The sequence below is a fragment of the Moschus berezovskii genome, chromosome 9 (genome assembly GCF_049115385.1).
Source record: "Moschus berezovskii isolate FMDL1 chromosome 9, NW_MosBer_1.0, whole genome shotgun sequence".
NCBI classification, from domain to species: domain Eukaryota; kingdom Metazoa; phylum Chordata; class Mammalia; order Artiodactyla; family Moschidae; genus Moschus; species Moschus berezovskii.
In genome coordinates this window covers 83,799,485-83,819,988 of record NC_142468.1, presented here as the reverse complement: position 1 = coordinate 83,819,988, position 20,504 = coordinate 83,799,485, and the positions used below count along the sequence as shown (strand labels likewise).

The 20,504-nt window shown below is 38.8% G+C and overlaps 1 protein-coding gene across 2 annotated transcripts in view; it reads left to right on the top strand.

The window, feature by feature from the left end:
* The first annotated feature begins 3,103 nt into the window (after positions 1–3,103).
* The window catches only part of WDR41 (WD repeat domain 41), a 47,569-nt gene continuing 30,168 nt past the window's right edge, over positions 3,104–20,504 (top strand). The window contains exons 1-2 of one of the 2 annotated variants that reach the window (XR_016038267.1): positions 3,104–3,456; positions 5,937–6,052. Coding sequence is in view for 1 of the 2 variants with exons in the window: in XM_055436853.2 (XP_055292828.1) it covers positions 3,406–3,456; positions 5,937–6,052 (167 nt within the window). In the remaining variant the exon portion in view is untranslated. The remainder of the gene's footprint in view (positions 3,457–5,936; positions 6,053–20,504) is intronic. The other variant, XM_055436853.2, reaches the window with a different exon arrangement.

The following is a 20,504-nucleotide window of genomic DNA, read 5'->3' as shown; positions in this document are numbered from 1 at the left end:
CTGTTGCTTCTTGATCTACGTACTGGTTTCTCAGCAGATAGGTAGGATAGTCTGGTATGCCTATTTCTTTGTTTTCCACGTTTTGTTATGATCCACACAGCCAAAGGCTTTAGTATAGTCAATGAAACAGAAGATGTTTTTCTGGAATTCCCTTGCTTTTTCTATGATGAAACAAATGTTGACAATTTGATCTCTGGTTCCTCTGCCTTTTCTAAATCCAGCTTGTACATCCAGAATTTCTCCATTCATGTACAGTTGAAGCCTAGCTTGAAGGGTTTTGAGCATTACCTTGCTAGCATGTGAAATGAATCCAACTGTGGGGTAGTTTGAACATTCTTTGGCATTGCCCTTCTTTGGGACTGATATTTTAATGATCTTTTAAAACCCCTAGATTTTGGTTTATTGATTTTATGCATTCAACTGCACTGACTTTTTTCTCTCTTCTGCTTTTCAGTTCATCCAATGAGTTTTAAAGTTTGATTACTGTTTTTTTAATTCTGAAATTTCCATTTGGTTCTTCCATTTTATATATTGTATTTCTTTACTGATACTTTTGTTGTTGTTTAGTTGCTAAGTGGTATGTGACCGTTATGTGACCCCATGGGGTGTACCCTGTCAGGCTTTGTCCATGAGATTTTCCAGTCAAGAATACTGGAGTGGGTTGCTATTTCCTTCTTCAGGGGATCTTCCAAACCCATGGATCCTCTCCTGCATTGTTGGCAGGCAGAGTCTCTACCACTGGGCCACCTGGGAAGCCCTTGCTGACGGCTTACTTTCCATTTTAACATTTGTTTCAAGAGTGTCACAGTTGCCATTTGAGCAGTTTTATAATAGCTCTTTGAAGTCATGTCAGATAATTCCAACATTTGTATCATCTTGTCATTGGCATCTTTAATTATATTTTCCCATGTGAGTTGAGGTTTTTGTATTTCTTCATATGCCAAGTAACTTCAGGTTGAATTTCACACCTTTGTATGTATTACACGAAGAGCCTGTTTTAAGTCCTCCTGAGACGCTGGTATTTTATTTTAGGAAGGATTACCTTGGCTAGTTTCAGCCTTCTGTGACTGCGGTTCCAGCCCTGGTTCAGTTTTAAAGTGTTGGCAGTGGTATTTGAATTTGTCCTCTTTGTACCACCCAGTAATTAGCCTTGGGTCTGAGTGAAATTTTATGTTAGCTAAATTCTCAGTGTCTTTGGTATGCTAGTTAGAACCATGCATATTCAGGTGAGAGGAGTGACCTCAGGAGTTAATATAAAATTCCCTGTGGTGTTTCCTCTTCCCACTATGTTTCTAGTGTTTTCTGGTTTTTTTGGGATCTCTCTTTTGGATCTCTGATTAGAAATCAGATGCTGCAGTTTTCTCTGAACTTTAAAGATTCCTCTTCTGACTGTTCTAGCCATAAATAGAGGGCTTTTCCTGCATTTTTATCTGTCTATATGCCTGTGCTTACTTCTAGATTTGAGGCTGCACTGGATATAGGCTGGGAGAGTGCTTGTTGTTGTTTAATTGCTAAGTTGCGCCTGATTCTTTGCAACCCCATGGACTGTAGCCTGCCAGGCTCCTCTGTCCATGGGTTACTGGAGGAAAAAGAAATGCTGAGTTGGTGGTGTTTTGAATTCTTTTTTCCACCATTCTTTTTTGATTCTCATACAGCTGCACTGTCCAGGTTTTTGTAGTGTTCACTTGGAAAGAAAAGGAGTTGTGTGTTAAATCTGTCTTACCCCAAATTGGACCTCTATTATGTTTTGAAAGTTTATATTCTGAATTTACACTCTTTATCAGATAATTATTGCTGGAAGGGGGGACCGCTTCTAGGGCCCAAGATTGGACTCTTGTCTGACACTCAGAAATGAATTGTCCGAGGAGACATATGTGCTGACAAAGCAAGAGACTTTATTGAGAAGGGGTGCCTTGTGGAGAGCAGGAGGGGTAAAGGAACCCAGGAGGACTGCTCTGCCATGTGGCTCGGGGTCCCTGGTTTTCTGGTGATGGGATTAGTTTCTGGACTGTCTCTGGCCAATCATTCTGACCTAGGGTCCTTCCTGGTGGCAAACTCATTGCTCAACTAAGATGAATGCCAGTGAAGAGGATTCTGGGAGGTCAGTAGGACATGTCTCCTTTTGACCTTTCCCAAACTCTTCTAGTTAGTGGTGGCTTGTTAGTTCCATGTTCCTTACCAGGACCTCTTGTCCTAAAATAACTCATGTGAATAGTTACTATTTCACTTCCATTTTGATGATATCGTGAAAGAGGAGAGTAAAAAAGCTGGCTTGAAACTCAACATTAAAAAAACTAAGATCATGGCATCCGGTCCTGTCACTTCATGGCAAACAGATGGGGAAACAATGGAAACAGTGACAGACTTTATTTTCTCGGGCTCCAGAATCACTGCGGATGGTGACTGCAGCCATGAAATTAAAAGACGCTTGTTCCTTGGAAGCACAGCTATGACCAACCTAGACAGCATATTGAAAAGCAGAGACATTACTTTGCCAACAAATGTTTATCTAGTCAAAGCTATGGTTTTTCCAGCAGTCATGTATGCATGTGAGATTTGGACCATAAAGAAAGCTGAGAGGCAAAGAACTGATGCTTTTGAACTGTGGTGTTGGAGAAGACTCTTGAGAGTCTATTGAATAGTTAAAACAGTTTCTGTCAAGTACAGTTGTTGTCTAGGTGGAGAGATGAAGGCTTAGTACTTCTCACTCTTTCTGCTTTCCTGAGGTTTCTCTAGTATACTCTTATAAGATTCTTTCTCAGCTGCCTTAAAAGAAAGCAAGGAAGGAATCTGGACCAGTGCTTTCTAGATCAGAAGAGCATTCCTTAAATTCTGGTGTACGCATATGCCACTGGATTAGTCCAGATGAAAGAGTTTAGGGAAGTACACCTTCTCCAGGCAGCTCTTTAGGAAACCGCGGGGAGAGGAAAAGGTTTCTGGATCCCCAAGCCAAGTAAAAGATGCACAAGTCATCTAAAAAAAGAGGGTAGTATTTCTTCTTGACATGAACTTGCTCTGCCGGCTCCAGCTGCAGCGCCACGCACGTCCACTAGGGACCGCTCCAACGACCCAATTCGGGCGCGCAAACCGGGAGACACCCCGCGCGTGCTCACTGGGTGTAGCGCTTGCCTCTGAACCTCCGCGGACACCCTAGCTTTGGGCCGCTGTTCCCCGGGCAGCTACCCTAAAGCAAACCTCTAGCAGCTGGGTACGGCAGCTCTTTGGGGACAAAAGTCTTCCCTCTGGGGTGGGCTCCGCTTCGCGCTCACGGGTCTTTCGGGCAGACCTGAGCCGGCAGGTATCAGAGGGTGCGCTGTGCTGCTATCGGGGACCAGGAAGAGGCCGGGCTTGCGCGGAGTTGGGGTTGACCTGGGCCAGGGCCCGCGGGACGCCGTCGCTGCCCGGATGTTGCGATGGCTGATCGGGGGAGGCCGAGAGCCACAGGGACTGGCCGAGGTAAATCCCTGGGTGGACCCTGCTTGCCGCCGCAGCGGCCTAGCTTCCCGGAACTGTGGCTGCTGTCTGAGCCCGGCTCGCATCAGGACGTGGGAGACCCGGCGGAGGCGGGGCCTGCAGGTTCCGAGGGCGAGGTCGGCGCGGGTGGGGGGCCCTTTCCCTGAGAGCTAGATACCGCTTCCAGGAGGTGTGGGGACGGAAACTGATGGAGTCCCAACGACAGAATCAAGGACGCCCAGCTAGTCTTCTGCCTGCTTAAAGCAGTCTCTTTCTAATTTAAAAAGCATCCAATTTAGTAGAGAGTAAGACTGTGTGACTGCGGTTTACACTTTTGGTTTGTCTCATATTTTGTCACTTCCCAATATCAACTGATGCGTGCTCAGAGAATATGAAATTAATTTCATTAATTCTATAAACCAAAAAAGATGTGATTATTTTAAAAATCAGTAATTTGCTTAAAAGTTAAAATTGTATTCTAATTATTTATTTTGAGTTCTATAGTCACACTTTCTGCATGGGCCTGAATAGCTGAATAGACTTAAATGTTGAGAATAAAGTAATTTTGGAACCTGGAAAGTATTGAGGACTGGAATTTATTTCAAATGCTATTCAAGAATAGGATTCATGTTGAATTCTCTCTTTTTTATAGGGAATATTTTTGATTGTTAAGAAAAACTTGCGTTGTAAGCAGTCTTCTCCGTTTTAACTTCCTCATATCTTTGCAGTTGAGGCTTATTATTGTTGTCTTAAAAAGTATTTCTTATTTAAAATTAGGTTTATTACAGATAGGCTTAAATTCTAAAGATTGTGGAAGAATTGTGGAAAGTTGACTTGTTCGTGTGTGATACATATGACAGTTCCTTATTAACCCAATTTTTTTTTAATCATAGAATTTGATTAATTCTGCCGTGTTTAGCAAGCTTTCATTTGGAGAAGTGTACAGTTTTCAAACTTCTTGCATTTGCTTTTTCTTATCAAAACCTCTGCTAGAAGGGCGATGGGAGAAATGAAAAAATTACTGCTTTGAGTGAATTTTTTTTGAACATTAGTGAATGTTAAATTGTATATTTCTTCGTGTAAAAGTACTTGTGTTTTATAACTGCTGTGAATTTGTACGTTATCCGAACCAGTGAGTCTCGATTCATTATGCAGGAACTTTGTATCTAGGCCTCTAGTTTAAGCAGTGTTTGCCTACTGGGATGGTTTTGCCCCTTAGAGGACATTTGGCAATGTCCAGAGACATTTTTCATTGTCACTATTGAGGGGTTCGGGGAGAGGTTGGATTTCTGTTGACATGTAGTGTGTACAGGCCAGGAATGATGTTCAGCATCCTGAAATGCACAGGAAAGTCCTCAACAAAAGAATTACCTGGTCCAAAATGTCAGTATTGTCATATTTGAGAAGCTACAATTTAGGGGTTAAGGAAGCCAGTTTTATCATGAAATAGTACTGTATTTGACTATAGAAATGGAATTGGTAAGATCTACCTTACAGAATTATTCAGTGAGTTATAAACCATATGTACCTTTATACAGTGTCTGGCATATGAACTGCCACTCATATATTTTCAAATAGAAATGAAGGTGTGTAGGTCTTAGGACTAGACATCGTACTGTGTAAATTTACCAATTATCTTTATCAGTATTGTCCAAAGTTGAATTTATTGACTTCATTGACTATGAATTGTTTCATTGTTCCTTTGTTCATTCAGTACACATGTTGAGAGGCTGTAATGGGGTAGGCACTGTTTTAGTCTATGTTATATTTTACCCCTTTGACTTAAGAGTTGCATTTCTGCCAAATTTTGAGAAACACCCATTTAAAAATATTGTGTTGGTTTGGCCCATTATTTTTTTAGATCAGGTTTCAGTTCAGTTCAGGTCAGTCGCTCAGTCGTGTCCGACTCTCTGCAACCCCATGAATCACAGCACGCCAGGCCTCCCTGTCCATAAGTTCCATAAAACAAAATGCATCCTTTAAAATTTATTTTGACCTGAAAATATTTAAATTTATGATGTGAATTTGTGCTAAGAGAAATGTTTTAAGTTAAATTGGCAGTTACTTAATATTAGGGAAATAATATATAGTATTAAGATATTAATCCTTAGCATCTAGCACCACACTTGAATATAGAGGCACTCAAGTTTGAGTAAAAAAGCCAAAAGCAAGTAAGATAATTGACCAACAAGAGAAATAAGTGCTGTAGGACATAAGCAAATAATGTAGAGAAGTCGTTAGAACTCTTGGAATCAAGCCTCTGTACCAATGAGGCTTTGCTGTCTCCTATCTTAATGCATTACCTGGGACAAGCTCCTTAAATAAACAGAGGGAATAGCAGTAAAAAAAAAAAAAAAAATAAGATATCATATATTATAGTTTCTAGAATCGTGTGTTCTTGGATGTATACCATATAGTTTTATTCCAGTATGATCTTTTATCATAAGTAATTTTATGTTTTTTTCTGTTTCCCCCATTACAAGAAATCTCCTTTGCAGACAGTAGGTGAAGAACAGACTCAGAACCCTTACACTGAACTGCTTGCACTGAAAGCTCATCATGACATTGTACGGTATCTGGTACGGTTAGATGACTACAGGTAAGCAGCTCTAGTTACCCAACTGACTACTGTTTGGAAAGAGTTTTTTTGGGATTTTATATTAAAAGCAACTTCAGAATTAATCCAGCTTTTCTGAAAATTTTGGAACTGATCAGTAATAGCATTTAGTAGAAATTGACCTCAGTGGCTTGATGAAATATGGGTCTGAAGTCTTTTTGCTCAGAAGTTAGGGTATCGTTTCTGGTGATTTGATGGTTGTTTTTGCTTGTTCAGAGTTTTGGACTTCTTTTTTGTTATTGTTTTTGAATACTCAGCAAATATTCTGGTTAGTTTAAAGGAAATGTGTGACTTTAAAATGTTGGTGGGAGTTTTAACTGTATGTTAAGGTGAATCTAAATTTGAGAACCAGCCCAGGTGGCACAGTGGTGAACAGTCCGCCTGCCACTGCAGGAGACACAGAGATGCGGGTCTGATCCCTGGGTCGGGAGGTCCCCTGGAGAAGGAAATGGCAACCCACTCCAGTGTTCTTGCCTGGGAAATCCCATGGACAGAGCAGCCTGGTGGTCTGTAGTCCAGGGGGTCAGAGAGTCAGACGTGAGTGAGTGCGCACACACACACACCACATACACACAAAATGTTTAAATATCAGGTACCTCCCAGGGATGTACTATTTTCAGTAGAAGATTAGGAAAGTATTTAATCTGAATTTTTTGTTATTCAAAATGTACCTTATTTTTTTTTTTTTAAACACCAAAAACATTTTGTATTGGGTTATAGCTAGTTAGCAAAGCTGTGACAGTTTCAGGTGAACAGTGAAGGGACTCAGCCATACATATTCATGTATCCAGTCTCCCCCACCCCCCCTTCCATCCTGGCTGGCACATAACATTGAGCAGAGTTCCATGTGCTATTCAGTAGGTTTTTGTTGTTATCCATTTAAAATACAGCAGTGTGTACGTGACCTTGCCAAAGTCCTTAACTGTCTCTTCCCCCCAGCAACTATGAGTTCATTTTCTAAGTCTGTGAGTCTCTTTCTGTTTAATGAACATTGGGGTGCATGTATCTTTTCAGACCATGTTTTTCTCTGGATATATCCCCAGGAGTGGGATGTAGGGTCATTTGGTAGCTCTGTTTTTAATTTTGTGAGGAACCTCCATACTGTTCTCCATAATGGCCTATACCAATTTACATTCCCACCGACATTGCAGGAGGGTTCCCTTCTCTCCACTTCCTCTCCAGCATTTGTTGTTTGTAGGTTTTTTGATGGTGGCCAGTCTGACCCATGTGAGGGGATATCTCACTGTAGTTTTGATCTGCATTCCTCTAATAACTAGCAGTTTTGAACATCTTTTCATGTGCCTAAGGGCCATCTGTTTTTCCTCTTTAGAGAAATGTCTGTTCAGGTCTTCTGCCCAGTTTTTGAGTAGGTTGTTTGTTTTGTTGCTATTAAGTGTCATAAGCTGTTTATAAATTTTGGAGACCAATCCCTTATCAGTCACATCATTTGCAAATATTTTCTCTCAGTCTGCAGGTTGTCTTTTTGTTTTGTTTATTGTTTCATTACTGTGGAAAAGCTTTTGAGTTTAAGTAGGTCCCATTTGTTTATTTTTGCTTTTATTTCCATTATTCTGGGAGATGGGTTAAAAATGATTTTGCTGTGATTTATGTCAGAGAGTGTTCTACCTTTGTTTTCCTCTTAAGAGTTTTATAATGTCCGATCTTACATTTCAGTCTTTAATCCATTTTGCGTTTATCTTTGTGTGTGGAGTCAAGAAATGATCTACTTTCGTTCTTTTACATGTGGCTGTCCAGTTTCCCCAGCGCCATTTGTTGAAGAGACTGTCTTTCCAACATTGTGTAGTCTTGCATCCTTTGTCATAGATTAATTGACTAGGTTCATGGGAAAATGTACCTTGTTCTATTCTTCCTTGCTAACATGTATAATGTTGTGTTTAGTATATTTGCAAATAGAGAAGGTGAATAGGTCTTAGGACTGTAGATTTAGCTTGTTATTGATCTGTATATCTGTTTTATTAAGCCTCTGTTCAACTATATGCTTATCCTTTGTAGCCTCTATCACAAATAACAATTACACAATTGTGTAACTGTATGATATTTATCTTTTTCTCTAGATGAGAATGAGGGACATTTTTTTTCTTATTCTCCACAGTATCTTTAGTACCTGGCATGGTGCCTTACATGTAGCAGGTAACTAATAATTATTAAATGAATGAAGAAAGAAAGAAAGAAAGTGACATCGCTCAGTCGTGTCCAGCTCTTTGCGACCCCTTGGACTGTAGCCTATCAGGCTTCTCTGTCCATGGGACTTTCCAGGCAAGAATACTGGAGTGGGCTGCCGTTTCCTTCTCCAGGGGAATCTTCCTGACCCAGGGATCGAACCCGGGTCTCCTGCATTGCAGACAGACGCTTTACCATCTGAGCCACCAGGGAAGCCCTACAAATGAATGAATGACTCCCTCAACTATTAAGTGTACATGTTGCATGCCATCCTGAATCCCTCACCCCACTTCTCTTGTCTCTGTCAACTATTCCACTGTCATCTCTCAGTTTTCTCTTTTGTCTTTGATACCACCTTCATGATTTTTCATCCATTTTGGACTCAGTAGGTGACTGCTCCTGTGATCATTTCCAGTTCTCGGTATCATTGCTGATGTCCTTTACCCTCGTCTTCTCTGCTCTTCTTATTTCTCTGGTGTTTCGTTGGTTGTCCCACATGCAGTGCAGTTCTGGCACTCCCTGGAGTTGTGTTGAATTTTAAAGGTTAAGAGGACAGTCCTGTTTAACAGTCCCTTCACCACAGTCACAGCTGCAATCCCTGGGGTTCCCAGGCCACCTGCACTTTTGGCCAATTAGCTACAAATTCCCACTACCCCCTCAGGTTTGATAATTCTCTAGAATGACTAACAAAACTCAGGAAAGCACTATATTTATGATGACAGGTTTTTAAAAATTACTTATTTTAATTGGAGGCGAATTACTTTACAGTATCGTAGTAGTTTTTTACCATATGTTGACCTGAATCAGCCATGGGTGTACATGTGTCCCCCATCCTGAACTCCCCTCCCAATTCTCTCCCCATCCTATCCCTCAGGATTTTCCCAGTGCACCAGCTCTGAGTGCCCTGTTTCATGCATCGAATTTGAACTGATGATCTATTTCATACATGGTAATATACGTGTTTCAGTGCTATTCGTTCAAGTCATCCCACCCTCTTCTTCTCCCACAGACAATATCTGTGTCTCTTTTGCTGTCTCACATATAGGGTCATTGTTACCATCTTTCTAAATTCCATATGTATGTGGGTGTTATATTAATACTGTATTGGTGTTTTTCCTTCTGACTTACTTCACTCTGTATAATAGGCTACAGTTTCATCCATCTCATTAGAACCGATTCCAATGTGTTCTTTTTAATAGCTGAGTAATATTCCATTGTGTAAATGTACCACAGCTTTCTTATCCATTCGCCCACCAATGGACATCTAGGTTGCTTCCATGTCCTGGCTATTGTAAACAGTGCTGCGATGAACATTGGGGTACACGTGTCTCTTTCAATTCTGGTTTCCTTGGTGTGTATGCCCAGCAATGGGATTGCTAGGTTGTGTGGCAGTTCTATTTCCAGTTTTTTAAGGAATCTCCACACTGTTCTCCATAGTGGCTGTACTAGTTTGCATTCCCACCAACAGTGTAAGAGGGTTCCCTTTTCTTTACACCCTCTCCAGCACTTATTGTTTGTAGACTTTTTGATAGCAGCTGTTCTTACTGGCGTGAGATGGTACCTCATTGTGGTTTTGATTTGAATTTCTCAGATAATGAGTGATGTTGAACATCTTTTCGTTTGTTTGTTAGCCATCTGTATTATTATAAAGGATATGGTTGGGGCTAGCTAAATGAAGAGATACAAAGAGTAAGGTCTAGAAGGATACCAAATGCAAGGTTTCTGTGTCCTCAGGACACATCCCCCTTTCAGAGTATCAGTGTGTATCACCAATGAGGAAGCTCCCTCAAACTTTGGGTGTCCAGAACTTTTATTGGGGTTTTATTACATGGGAATGATTATTTCACTTATTTGCCACATGACTGAACTCAATTTCCAGTCCTTCTCTACCTGTTGTCTCCTCCCTGAGCCCCAGGTTGGGAGGTCAGGATGATATCCTATGGCTCCAAGTCCCAAACCTCTGCTTACATGGTTCATATTTCCCACGTGGTCAGTCCCCATCCTTACATTGTCTACGGGTCCACCATGAGTCATCTCATTAGCATAAACTCAGGTGAGGTCTGAGGGACCCAGCTCTCTTTTAGAAACCAGGGACAAGTCCAGCCAAATTATTGTATGAACCATGCTCCTCAGATTTTAAGATTTCATGTTGATTGCTATCCTTCAAAATGTCTTCTTGACTATTCTTTTTACATAATTAGTTTGAAGAATCTGAAGAAAAGGCCATTTTGTAGAATAATGATCACTGTACAGCTACCGATACTTGATTGCATTTTCCCAATGTGGTGCTTGTATGAGGGCTAAGCTGCTTTAGTTGTGCTTGACTCTGTGACCCTATGGACTGTAGCCTGCTGGGCTCCTCAGTCCATGGGATTCTCCAGGCAAGAATACTGGAGTGTGTTGTCATGCCCTTCTCAGGGGATCTTTCTGACCCAGGGATCGAACCTGCATCTCTTATGTCTTCTGCATTGGCAGGCAGGTTCTTCACTACATCACTGAATAACTGAAGTATACACAAGTGGTAAATGTTTTGTCAATAGTACAGAGCTATAGAAGAGAGTATCAGTTATCTATTGCCATTGTCAATTATCAGCCCAAGCAGTGACTGCAGCCTTGAAATTAAAAGACACATGCTCCTTGGAAGAAAAGCTATAACAAACCTAGACAGTGTGCTAAGAAGCAGAGACACCACTTTGCCAACAAAGGTCCATATGGTCAAAGCTATGGCTTTTCCTGTAGTTATGTATGGATGTGAGAGTTGGACCATAAAGAAGACTGAGTGCCAAAGAATTGGTGCTTTTGAACTGTGGTGCTGGAGAAGACTCTTGAGAGTCACTTGGACTGCAAGGAGGTCAAACCAGTCAATCCTAAAGGAAATCAACCCTGAATACTCATTAGAAGGACTGATGCTGAAGCTCCACCTGATGTGAAGAGCCAACTCATTGGAAAAGACTCAGATGCTGGGAAAGATTGAGGGCAGGACAAGTGGGTGGCAGGGGTTTAGATGGTTGGATGACATCACCTACTCAATGGACATGAGTTTGAGCAAACTCTGGGAGATAGTGAAGGACAGGGAAGCCAGGTTTGCTCCAGTCCATGGGGTCGCAAAAGTTGGATATGACTGAGCGACTGAACAACAGCACCAAAAGCAAACACAATTTATTTCACTATTTTGTGGGGTGACATTTGGGTAGGCTCAGCTTGATGGGTTCTGTTGTCTGTGCCAGGATCAGCTGATCTTGTTTAGGTTCCTGTGGGTTTATGTGGTCACTTGGTGGATTGGTTGGGGTTGGCAGGTTTACAATAGTTTCAGCTGGGATGACTGGGGATCTCTCCATGTGGTCGCTCGAGTGCTATTTCAGTAGGAATGGAATTTAAATACTGGCAAAAGGGCAAGCCCCAGTGTAAAACTCTTCAAGTCGATTTTCAGTATGTTTGCTTCTGTTTCATTGGTTAAAGCAAGTCAGAAGCTGACATGAATTCAGTCAGTTGGTAAATGAACTCTATCTCTTGATGGGAGAAGCAACTAAATCCTATTGCAGAAGGTGGTAGATATAGGAGGGAGATTGGTGGTCATGTTTATTGCATACCACAGTGAATCTAAATGTCTAGAATAGACTTAAAAAGAAGGCCAACTTTTTTGGCTTTTGCAATCAGGTGAACATATTACTATATGAACCACATTTAATTCTTTGTCTTCAAGTGATGACTGTGTCAGAATTTGCATATAATTAGGTATGAAGTTTTTCACTCAGTTGCAGACCTGAAGAACTTTTGATCTCTTTTGTTTGAAAAAATTTAATTCTGGAGTGTACTTTAAAAAACCTGAAAGAGTCATTGTTGGTAAGAAATACGTAAAAAATATGCAAATGATGTAACTGTTATAAACAGAAGAGTGTGATGTTTTCATTCTTAATTTAATAGTTTAGATAGTTCAGATATAGCTTTACTGTTACATATGTACATTATTTATGCATTGTCAAATTATAGAAATACCCTTCCAGTTTTTAAATATTATATCATTATTCCTTATATATTTTTATTTAGTTTTTATGGACATCACATTCTAGATTTTTGGTCAACTGTTGTAATCCAGGTTTCACGCTTCAGGTCTTTAGATAATATCATTTTATTGAGAATTTTGCAGAAGGATTTTCTTGTTTTCTCGGTGGCTCAGCTAAAACCAGTGAGTGGAAAATTTTCTCAGATTGGTTTTTGAAGATACCAAATAAATCCTGTATAACCTAACAGACAGCTGCCTTTTCTTTTCTTCTTTAGTATTTTTTGAACATGAAGTGAGGGTCATATTGATTGGGAGATCACTAAAGAAGGCTAAGCCTCAGCAAGAGTCTTCCAAAAAATGGACTGTGCTAAAATTGCATGTAATACTCTAGCATTTGACACATTAAACTAAACTGAGTTCATAACACATTTTAAGAATAGTTTTCTCTGTTGCTCATTTGACCATCCCTTGCTTCTCTAGGAAACAGACAAGGTTATGTAGGATGGTGATCATGACTGGAAAAGAATCAGATGACCCATGAAATGCAGGCTGGAGACAGAGTGCACCCCTAGGATGACTGTGAGGCTGTACATTCACAGGGATCTAAACAAACAGTACAGTTTGATAATTCACTAACAGTGAACAATATGTTACATCTTTAAGAAATTATTCTCAAGCTAAGAATATCTTTCTAAAGATATTCTTAGTTTCTTTCTAAAACTAAGAATAACATTTAGAGAATAGAAATCAGTGGTCAAGACCATTTAGATCCTCCTAAGGACTGATGCTAAAGCTGAAACTACAATACTTTGGCCACCTCATGCGACGAGTTGACTCACTGGAAAAGACTCTGATGCTGGGAAAGGTTGGGGGCGGGAGGAGACGGAGACGACAGAGAATGAGATGGCTGGATGGCATCACCGACTCGATGGACATGAGTTTGAGTGAACTCCAGGAGTTGGTGATGGATAGGGAGGCCTGGCGTGCTGTGATTCATGGGGTCGCGGAGAGTCGGACACGACTGAGCGACTGAACTGAACTGAACTGAATACCTCAGTTCCCTGGGAAGTAGACAATAAAATGGAGTTAAGCATGAAAAAGGATTGTTAGAAATACGAAAGGAAAGGGAAGAAGCAGGATTGGACTAGGGGAGCCATCTCAAACTGTGATGCAGATTTGACCAAGTCTCTGTAAGCCCAGTATGGAACTCTGGAGGAAAGAATGCTCTTTAGGTAGTCCTGCTGTAGGGAAATAGCTAGGACTGTTTAACCTGCATTGCTTGGACATTGGCTGAGGGTCATCCAGAAATACGCCCTGGCTTCCACCACCTTGCTTATGTCCCAGGGACTGGGGGCCAGCTGAGATAGTTTGCATGCGTGCTTAGTCGCTTCAGTTGTGTCCGACTCTCCGACTCTCTGCAACCCCATGGACCATGGCCTGCCAGGCTCCTCTTTCCATGGGATTCTCCAGGTAAGAATACTGGAGTGGGTTGCCATTTCCTTCTCCAAAGAGACAGTTTAACTTCAGCTTCAAAGCTGAAATGCACTCTGAAGTCAACAGCTGGAGGCAGATTGACCGCATTCCTCATAACTGGGCAGCTAGTCCTGTCTTGAAGGGATATCTGCAAGTCAAGATCTATACTGCTTTTCTGTACAAACTCTTATGTTGAGATCAGTAATGTTTGATGAGAGGACATTTTCTTTATAGAAGGATTCAAGCTAGGAAGAATCATAGAATTGGACTATTATTTTGCCATCTCTAATAGAATAACAAATTTAGGTAATGCTTATTGATAGCTGTTAACATCACAAACACACACACAACACACACACATACACGCAAGATTGCCAGAAATTGTATTTCCTGTTGGGGTATATAAACTCCTTATGAAGTATTCTTACCAAATAGTCAAATTTAAATATGATCAAGTCTCCAGATGTCTCAGTTTACTAGAAACACAAGGGACACAGATACATATCAAATGACAACACAATAGGGTAGCCAACAAAATCCAGACTGTGAGAACTCTGAAGACAAATGCTTAATTACAAGAAAAAAAATATATGAAGAAAGAATCAATAAAATAAGAGAGACTTTAGAGATATATCAATGGGTTGCAGTATATGAACTTTATTCATGGACTGTATTGTCCATGGGGTTGCAAAGAGTTGGACACGACTGAGTGTCCAACTTTCACTTTTCACTAGATCTTATACTTCAAAAACATTGTAAGGCAAATTTGATTACATTGTGGTGACGTTAAGGAATTAAATGTTAACTTATTTGTGATATAAATATATATTGAAGTATTTATTGATGAAATACGGTGACTGGGATTTGCATCACAATAATCTGCAGGGGGGTGGGTATTGACTGTGGTACAGATGAAACAATATTGATCATAAGTTGATAATTGTTGAAGACGTGATGAGTACTTGGAGATTTTTGTTATACTGTTCTCACTTTTATATGTATTTAAATTCTTCATAATGAACAGTTTAAAACTATATATATTTGATATAGAGGGATAAAACCTCCAACTTAAAAGGTGTTTTTGTTTCAGTATATTTTTTCTTGGGTATTATTAGAAGTAGGGTTCACACACATAGACATGAACCCATCAGCTTAATAGCTGGATTACTAGTTAGCAATCCAGCTAGCAAAAAGCTGGATTAACAGATGTAGCTTTGGTATACCACCACAGTGTGTTTCCTAATTTTCACCCTGAGTTATGTAGAGTTATTCACTGAATTGCTGGTACAGCTGGACATTCACAATCTTCCCACTCAGATGTTAAGTTTACCTCAAGAGTAAGAGCAGAATGTTCCCTTGCTGTGCTGTGCTTAGTAGCTCAGTCGTGTGACTGTAGCCCTCCAGGCTCCTCTATCCATGGGATTCTTCAGGCAAGAATACTGGAGTGGGTTGCCATGCCGTTCTTGTTCCCTCACTATGAACAGACAAATCTCAGAGAACCCAGAAGGGTCTGATCTGAGCATACTCAATGAATTCTTTAAACTTATTTATTACTCAGTGGGACAGAGAGGCCAAGGATATTTCTCTAGTAGTTTGTTCTGAGAAGGCAATGGCAACCCACTCCAGTACTCTTGCCTGGAAAATCCCATGGACGGAGGAGCCTGGTAGGCTACAGTCCATGGGGTCGCAAGGAGTCGAACATGACTGAGCAACTTCACTTTCAATTTTCACTTTCATGCATTGGAGAAGGAACTGGCATCTCACTCCAGTGTTCTTGCCTGGAGAACCCCAGGGCCAGGGGAGCCTGGTGGGCTGCCGTCTATGGAGTCGCACAGAGTCGGACACGACCGAAGAGACTTAGCAGCAGCAGCAGAAGTTCCTTCACAGGTATTTGAGCTCAGAGTGATGTAGTTTCTCACCAATTTAAGTCACACAGATTTTTTTGTATTCTAATACTTATAAACTTCATGTAGTTTAACTTTGTGATTTGGGTGAGGTGAAAGCTTATCAAAGATTTTACCTTTGCAAATAACTGTAGGAACTAAAGATTTTTCCATCTTTATTCTATTTGTGAGACATTTATATTAGAATTGTGTTAATTAAATACATGTGCTTGTGCTTAGTTGCTCAGTCATGTCCGACTCTGTGTGTTAGTCAAGGGAAAAATTTTTTGATGCTAGAGTAGATCATGAAAGAGTCAACAACATCAGTATCTATGGTTCCTGAAAATGCTTTGAAGTTTCCTTCAGCTTCTCTTACAAGTTTCTGTCTACAAACTTCTTCTTCAAGTAATTCTAGCATCAAGGTAAGTAAAAATTTATTTTAAATGAAAATTTTTTTATTTTTGTCTGGTTTCTGATATTGTATTAGCATTTTTCAACTTTATTATAAAAACTACATACTATTTTAATTGCATTATGGTTAGAAAGTACTTGTGGATTCGGTGAAAAGGGACTTCTGCATTGCCATAATAATTTTTATTTTTATTTTTCCAGGGCTTTATGGTTATATAAATATTGAATACAAGAAAGTTTAGGTTTATGGGTTATTTTTTTTTTAATGTCCTTTAAGGTTATATTTGAATCTGTAGCACCTTTGATTTAATTAAAATAAATTTCCTGAATAAGAACTGTTAAATAAGCACTTAAGTGATGGCCTTAGGAATTACTTGCAGAAATACTTTATTTGATACAAATCTTTGTGAACCTTTGCTGTACTTTCAACCCACAGTTGGCAAGAATGAGAGTACTTTTGCTGAGCTATCCAAAGGAAGGTGTTTACAGGAACTGATTCTGATAAATTGAAATAAGCTTAACAGAATTCTCAGTGGACTAACAATTTGGACCCTGTAGCATTCCATCATACTGCAGACTGTGAGCCCTTCAAGGGCAGGAACTTAGCTCATTGATCTTTACTCTCAGGATCAAGCATATAAATATATAAAATTAATGCTTAATGTATAGTTAAATCTTACTAAATATTTCTAGAATAAGTAAATCATTGACTTTCACAATAAATTTAATTCTCATAATGAGAAGAGAGGATGGGACATTCTAAAAGTTCTGCTATAGGGCTTCAGAAATCACACTTCATGTTTTTAAACTTTTTTTCAAGTGTATTGTTTTTGCTTAGTCATTTAATTTTATAGTCTCATTGAGTTATTTTTAAAGACTTGGTATTGTTAATAAGTTGAAAAAACTTGAAGGTTATACATAAGAATGAGACAGGAAAATAAATTTATTTTGGTATGTGGTGAACTGGGCTTTACATATTTTGAACTTCTGTTTTTGTTGTGGTAGTATGTTAGTATTTTAATCATAATAAAAGGAAAAAGTGAGGTTACATTAATACTATTTATGAATCTATTTTACAGAGCCCTTTTTACACTTAAATGTTTGCTTATTCACACTTCTTGAGAACAGTGCTGTCTTGATTTTATTATAAGTCAGCCACTGTGACTTTTGTTATAAGTCAGCCACTGTACAAATTATTTTTTTTTTGCCTTTTAGAAAGGTTTTATTTATTTTTTAATTGATGGATAATTGCTTCACAGAATTTTGTTCTCTGTCAAACCTCAACATGAATCAACCATAGGTATACATATATCCCCTCCCTCTTGAGCCTCCCTCCCACCTCCCTCCCCCCTCCACCCCTCTAGGTTGATGCAGAGCCCCTGTTTGAGTTTCCTGAGCCATACAGCACATTCCCATTGGCTGTCTATTTTACATATGGTAATGTCAGTTTCCATGCTACTCTTTCCATACATCTCACCCTCTCCTTCCCTCTCTCCATGTCCGTAAGTCTATTCTCTAGGTCTGTTTCTCCATTACTTCTCTGTAAATATTTAGGGAAAATTCATACCATATATGAAAATCTAGAAAAATACCATTTTTCTAGATTCCATAAGTGAAAGTGAAGTTGCTCAGTTGTGTCTGACTCTTTGTGACCCCATGGACTGTAGCTACCGTCCATGGAATTTTCCAAGCAAGAGTACTGGAGTGGGTTACCATTTCCTTCTCCAGGGGATCTTCCTGACCTGGGGATTGAACCTGGGTCTCCCACACTACAGGCAGATGCTTTACCATCTGAACATATATATGCATTAGAATATGATATTTGTCTTTTTCTTTCTGACTTACTTCACTCTGTGTAATCTAACCTCATTAGAACTGACTCAAATGCGTTCCTTTTTATGGCTGAGTAATTTTTCATTGTGTATATGTACCACAACTTCTTTATCCATTCATCTGTTGATGGACATCTAGGTTGCTTCCATGTTCTAGCTATTGTAAACAGTGCTGCAGTGAACTGTGGGATACGTGTGTCTTTTTAAATTTTGGTTTCCTCAGGGTATATGCCTAGGAGTGCGATTGCTGGGTCATATGGTGTTTTATTCCTAGTTTTTTAAAGAATCTCCATACCGTCTTCCATAGTGTCTCTATCAGTTTACATTCCCACCAACAGTGCAAGAGTGTCCCCTTTTCTCCACACCCTCTCCAACGTTTATTGTTTGTAGACTTTTTGATGGTGGCCATTCTGACTGGTGTGAGGTGATATCTCATTGTGGCTTTGATTTGCATTTCTCTAATAATGAGCGATGTTTTCAAATTATTTCAAATTATTTTTTCAATTATTTTTCAAATTATTTTTCTCGATAGTGTTTGTATCATGGCTATCTTCTACTCTACAAAATACAGATGATTGTTTTTTGCCATGTAGTGAATGGATGGTAAAAAGTAGGGAAAAGCTATAATTTAATTCATCACAGCCCTTTTTTCATGCCAAGAAACAAGGACTATTTCTTTAGTCCTTTAAACCTGCTAGAGGTAATCAGAAATGTGTTGGACTGGAAAGTGCCATATTGGAAAGATAAATAAATATGATAATTACTAAATTTCATTGATTCTAAAAAGCCTATTTTCGGTACTGTAATATCTCTAAAATTTGAATACATCATATAATTGGTGTCTTTCATTTATAACTAACAGCATTTTTCCTTAATAGTACATAAAATAATAGCATGTCTTACAGTTGATGTCTTATATTTCTTTAGTACATTTCTAAACAATCACTGAGTTTTAAGATCTTGAAATAAGAACCACATATAATTGATTTTGGCATTTCCCTAACACATGATATGAAATCTTGCTATTTTATGTGTATCATTACAGAAGGATTTCTCTTAAAATCTTAACTTTAGACTTGAATCTTTGGGTTCTATTAATTTAGAGTGTTCAAAAAATTTTTCATATATTATTGTATGGCAGTATAGCCCCTATTTTTTCTTCCATTGACTATATTAAACATTATTGGCATTTAATTACTTCTTTTATTGTTCCTTACTTCTTTTCATAGTTACAGTGTATCTTACTGTTCGGGATTCTTAGATTGAATTTTCATTTCTCATTTGGAGATGGCTACAGTGTTTGCTTGACTGATGAGGATAAACTGATTTAAGATAAGCTGATACAGTGCTGCTAGTTTTCAGTTATCCACTCTAAGAGAATGGATAATTGTCATTTGTGAATGATCTTCCATCCCTTTATTAGTTATTTTATGGCTGGTACTAGTATGTAGCAAAGTCAAACTGGTTTGCATTTTAAAGCTTCATGTTTCCTCTTTAGAGCAGGTAATAATAAATACTGGAACAGCAAAAAAAAAGAAAAAGAAAAGGCAATAGAATTGAAAAACCTGAATAATACACAAACTAGATAATTGACCTCTGAACAATAAAAAGAAAAAAATGGGCTGTGGATTCATGCATTACTATTGAGCATTGTTTAGATTGCGCATTGTTTAGATTTAACTTTTGTTCACCACTGAATTAAAGTTTGAGATGAAATGCTCTGTATCTCATTTCTTAACTCTCAACCGTTCAATCATCTCTCATTGTGAAGTCATGAGATTCAGACATGATAAAGCAATAATGAGAAGTTAAAAATCAGGGCTAGAAAAAAGTATATTTTAAACCTGTATTCTTCTAAAAGGGAGAAAAGCAATTATAAGAGTTTCAAGAATCAATAGAAATTGATATTTTATACCAAAGAAATCGTAAGACCTTGAGTTCTGCCTTCCCCATCATCATGGTACAAGTAAAAAGAAATCAATAGCCCTAGAAACATAAGCTATTAAAGATTGACACCCAGCAGCATTTTTGATATTTAAGGCATTGCTTAGTATTCTGATTCAGTCTGTGTAATTAAGCATAAGAATTGTTTTTAAATATAAAATTGTTTTCTTTTTAATCTTCATATCTTTTATATATTTCATTTTGAAAACAGAATAAATGTTATGTATGGATTTAAAAATAATTATTTGTATGATTTCTAGCTAGTTAACTAAGACATTTTAAAAGGTCCTTTCTGTTAAAAAGTAGTTCTTTATTAGAAATTACTAATGGACTCTGTCAGACTCTATTAGGCCAATTTCCCATCTCCTGGATAATCTCTTAGCTCCTGCAGTAGAAGATGTAATCAAAAGATTCTGCAGCAGGTGCTGAGTATGGGAATTGTCAGAACCAGTGAGGACAGTAGCTATGTATGAGGCTTTGAAACTGAGCATGAGAAATTTGAACTTGAAGCTCAGTTTGGAGTGTTAAGGAAAGTGTTATATGGCTGAAGTAGGGAGATTATATGGATCTCTATAGGGTAAAATTCAATAGAACAGAGACTCTCAGGGCCAAAGTATTAACAGTGTTTGTGTCCTCAAGTATCAGTTCTCCACTTTTCTCCCAATGGCACACACAAGCTCACAATGTTTACTTTAATGAAGGTGTTT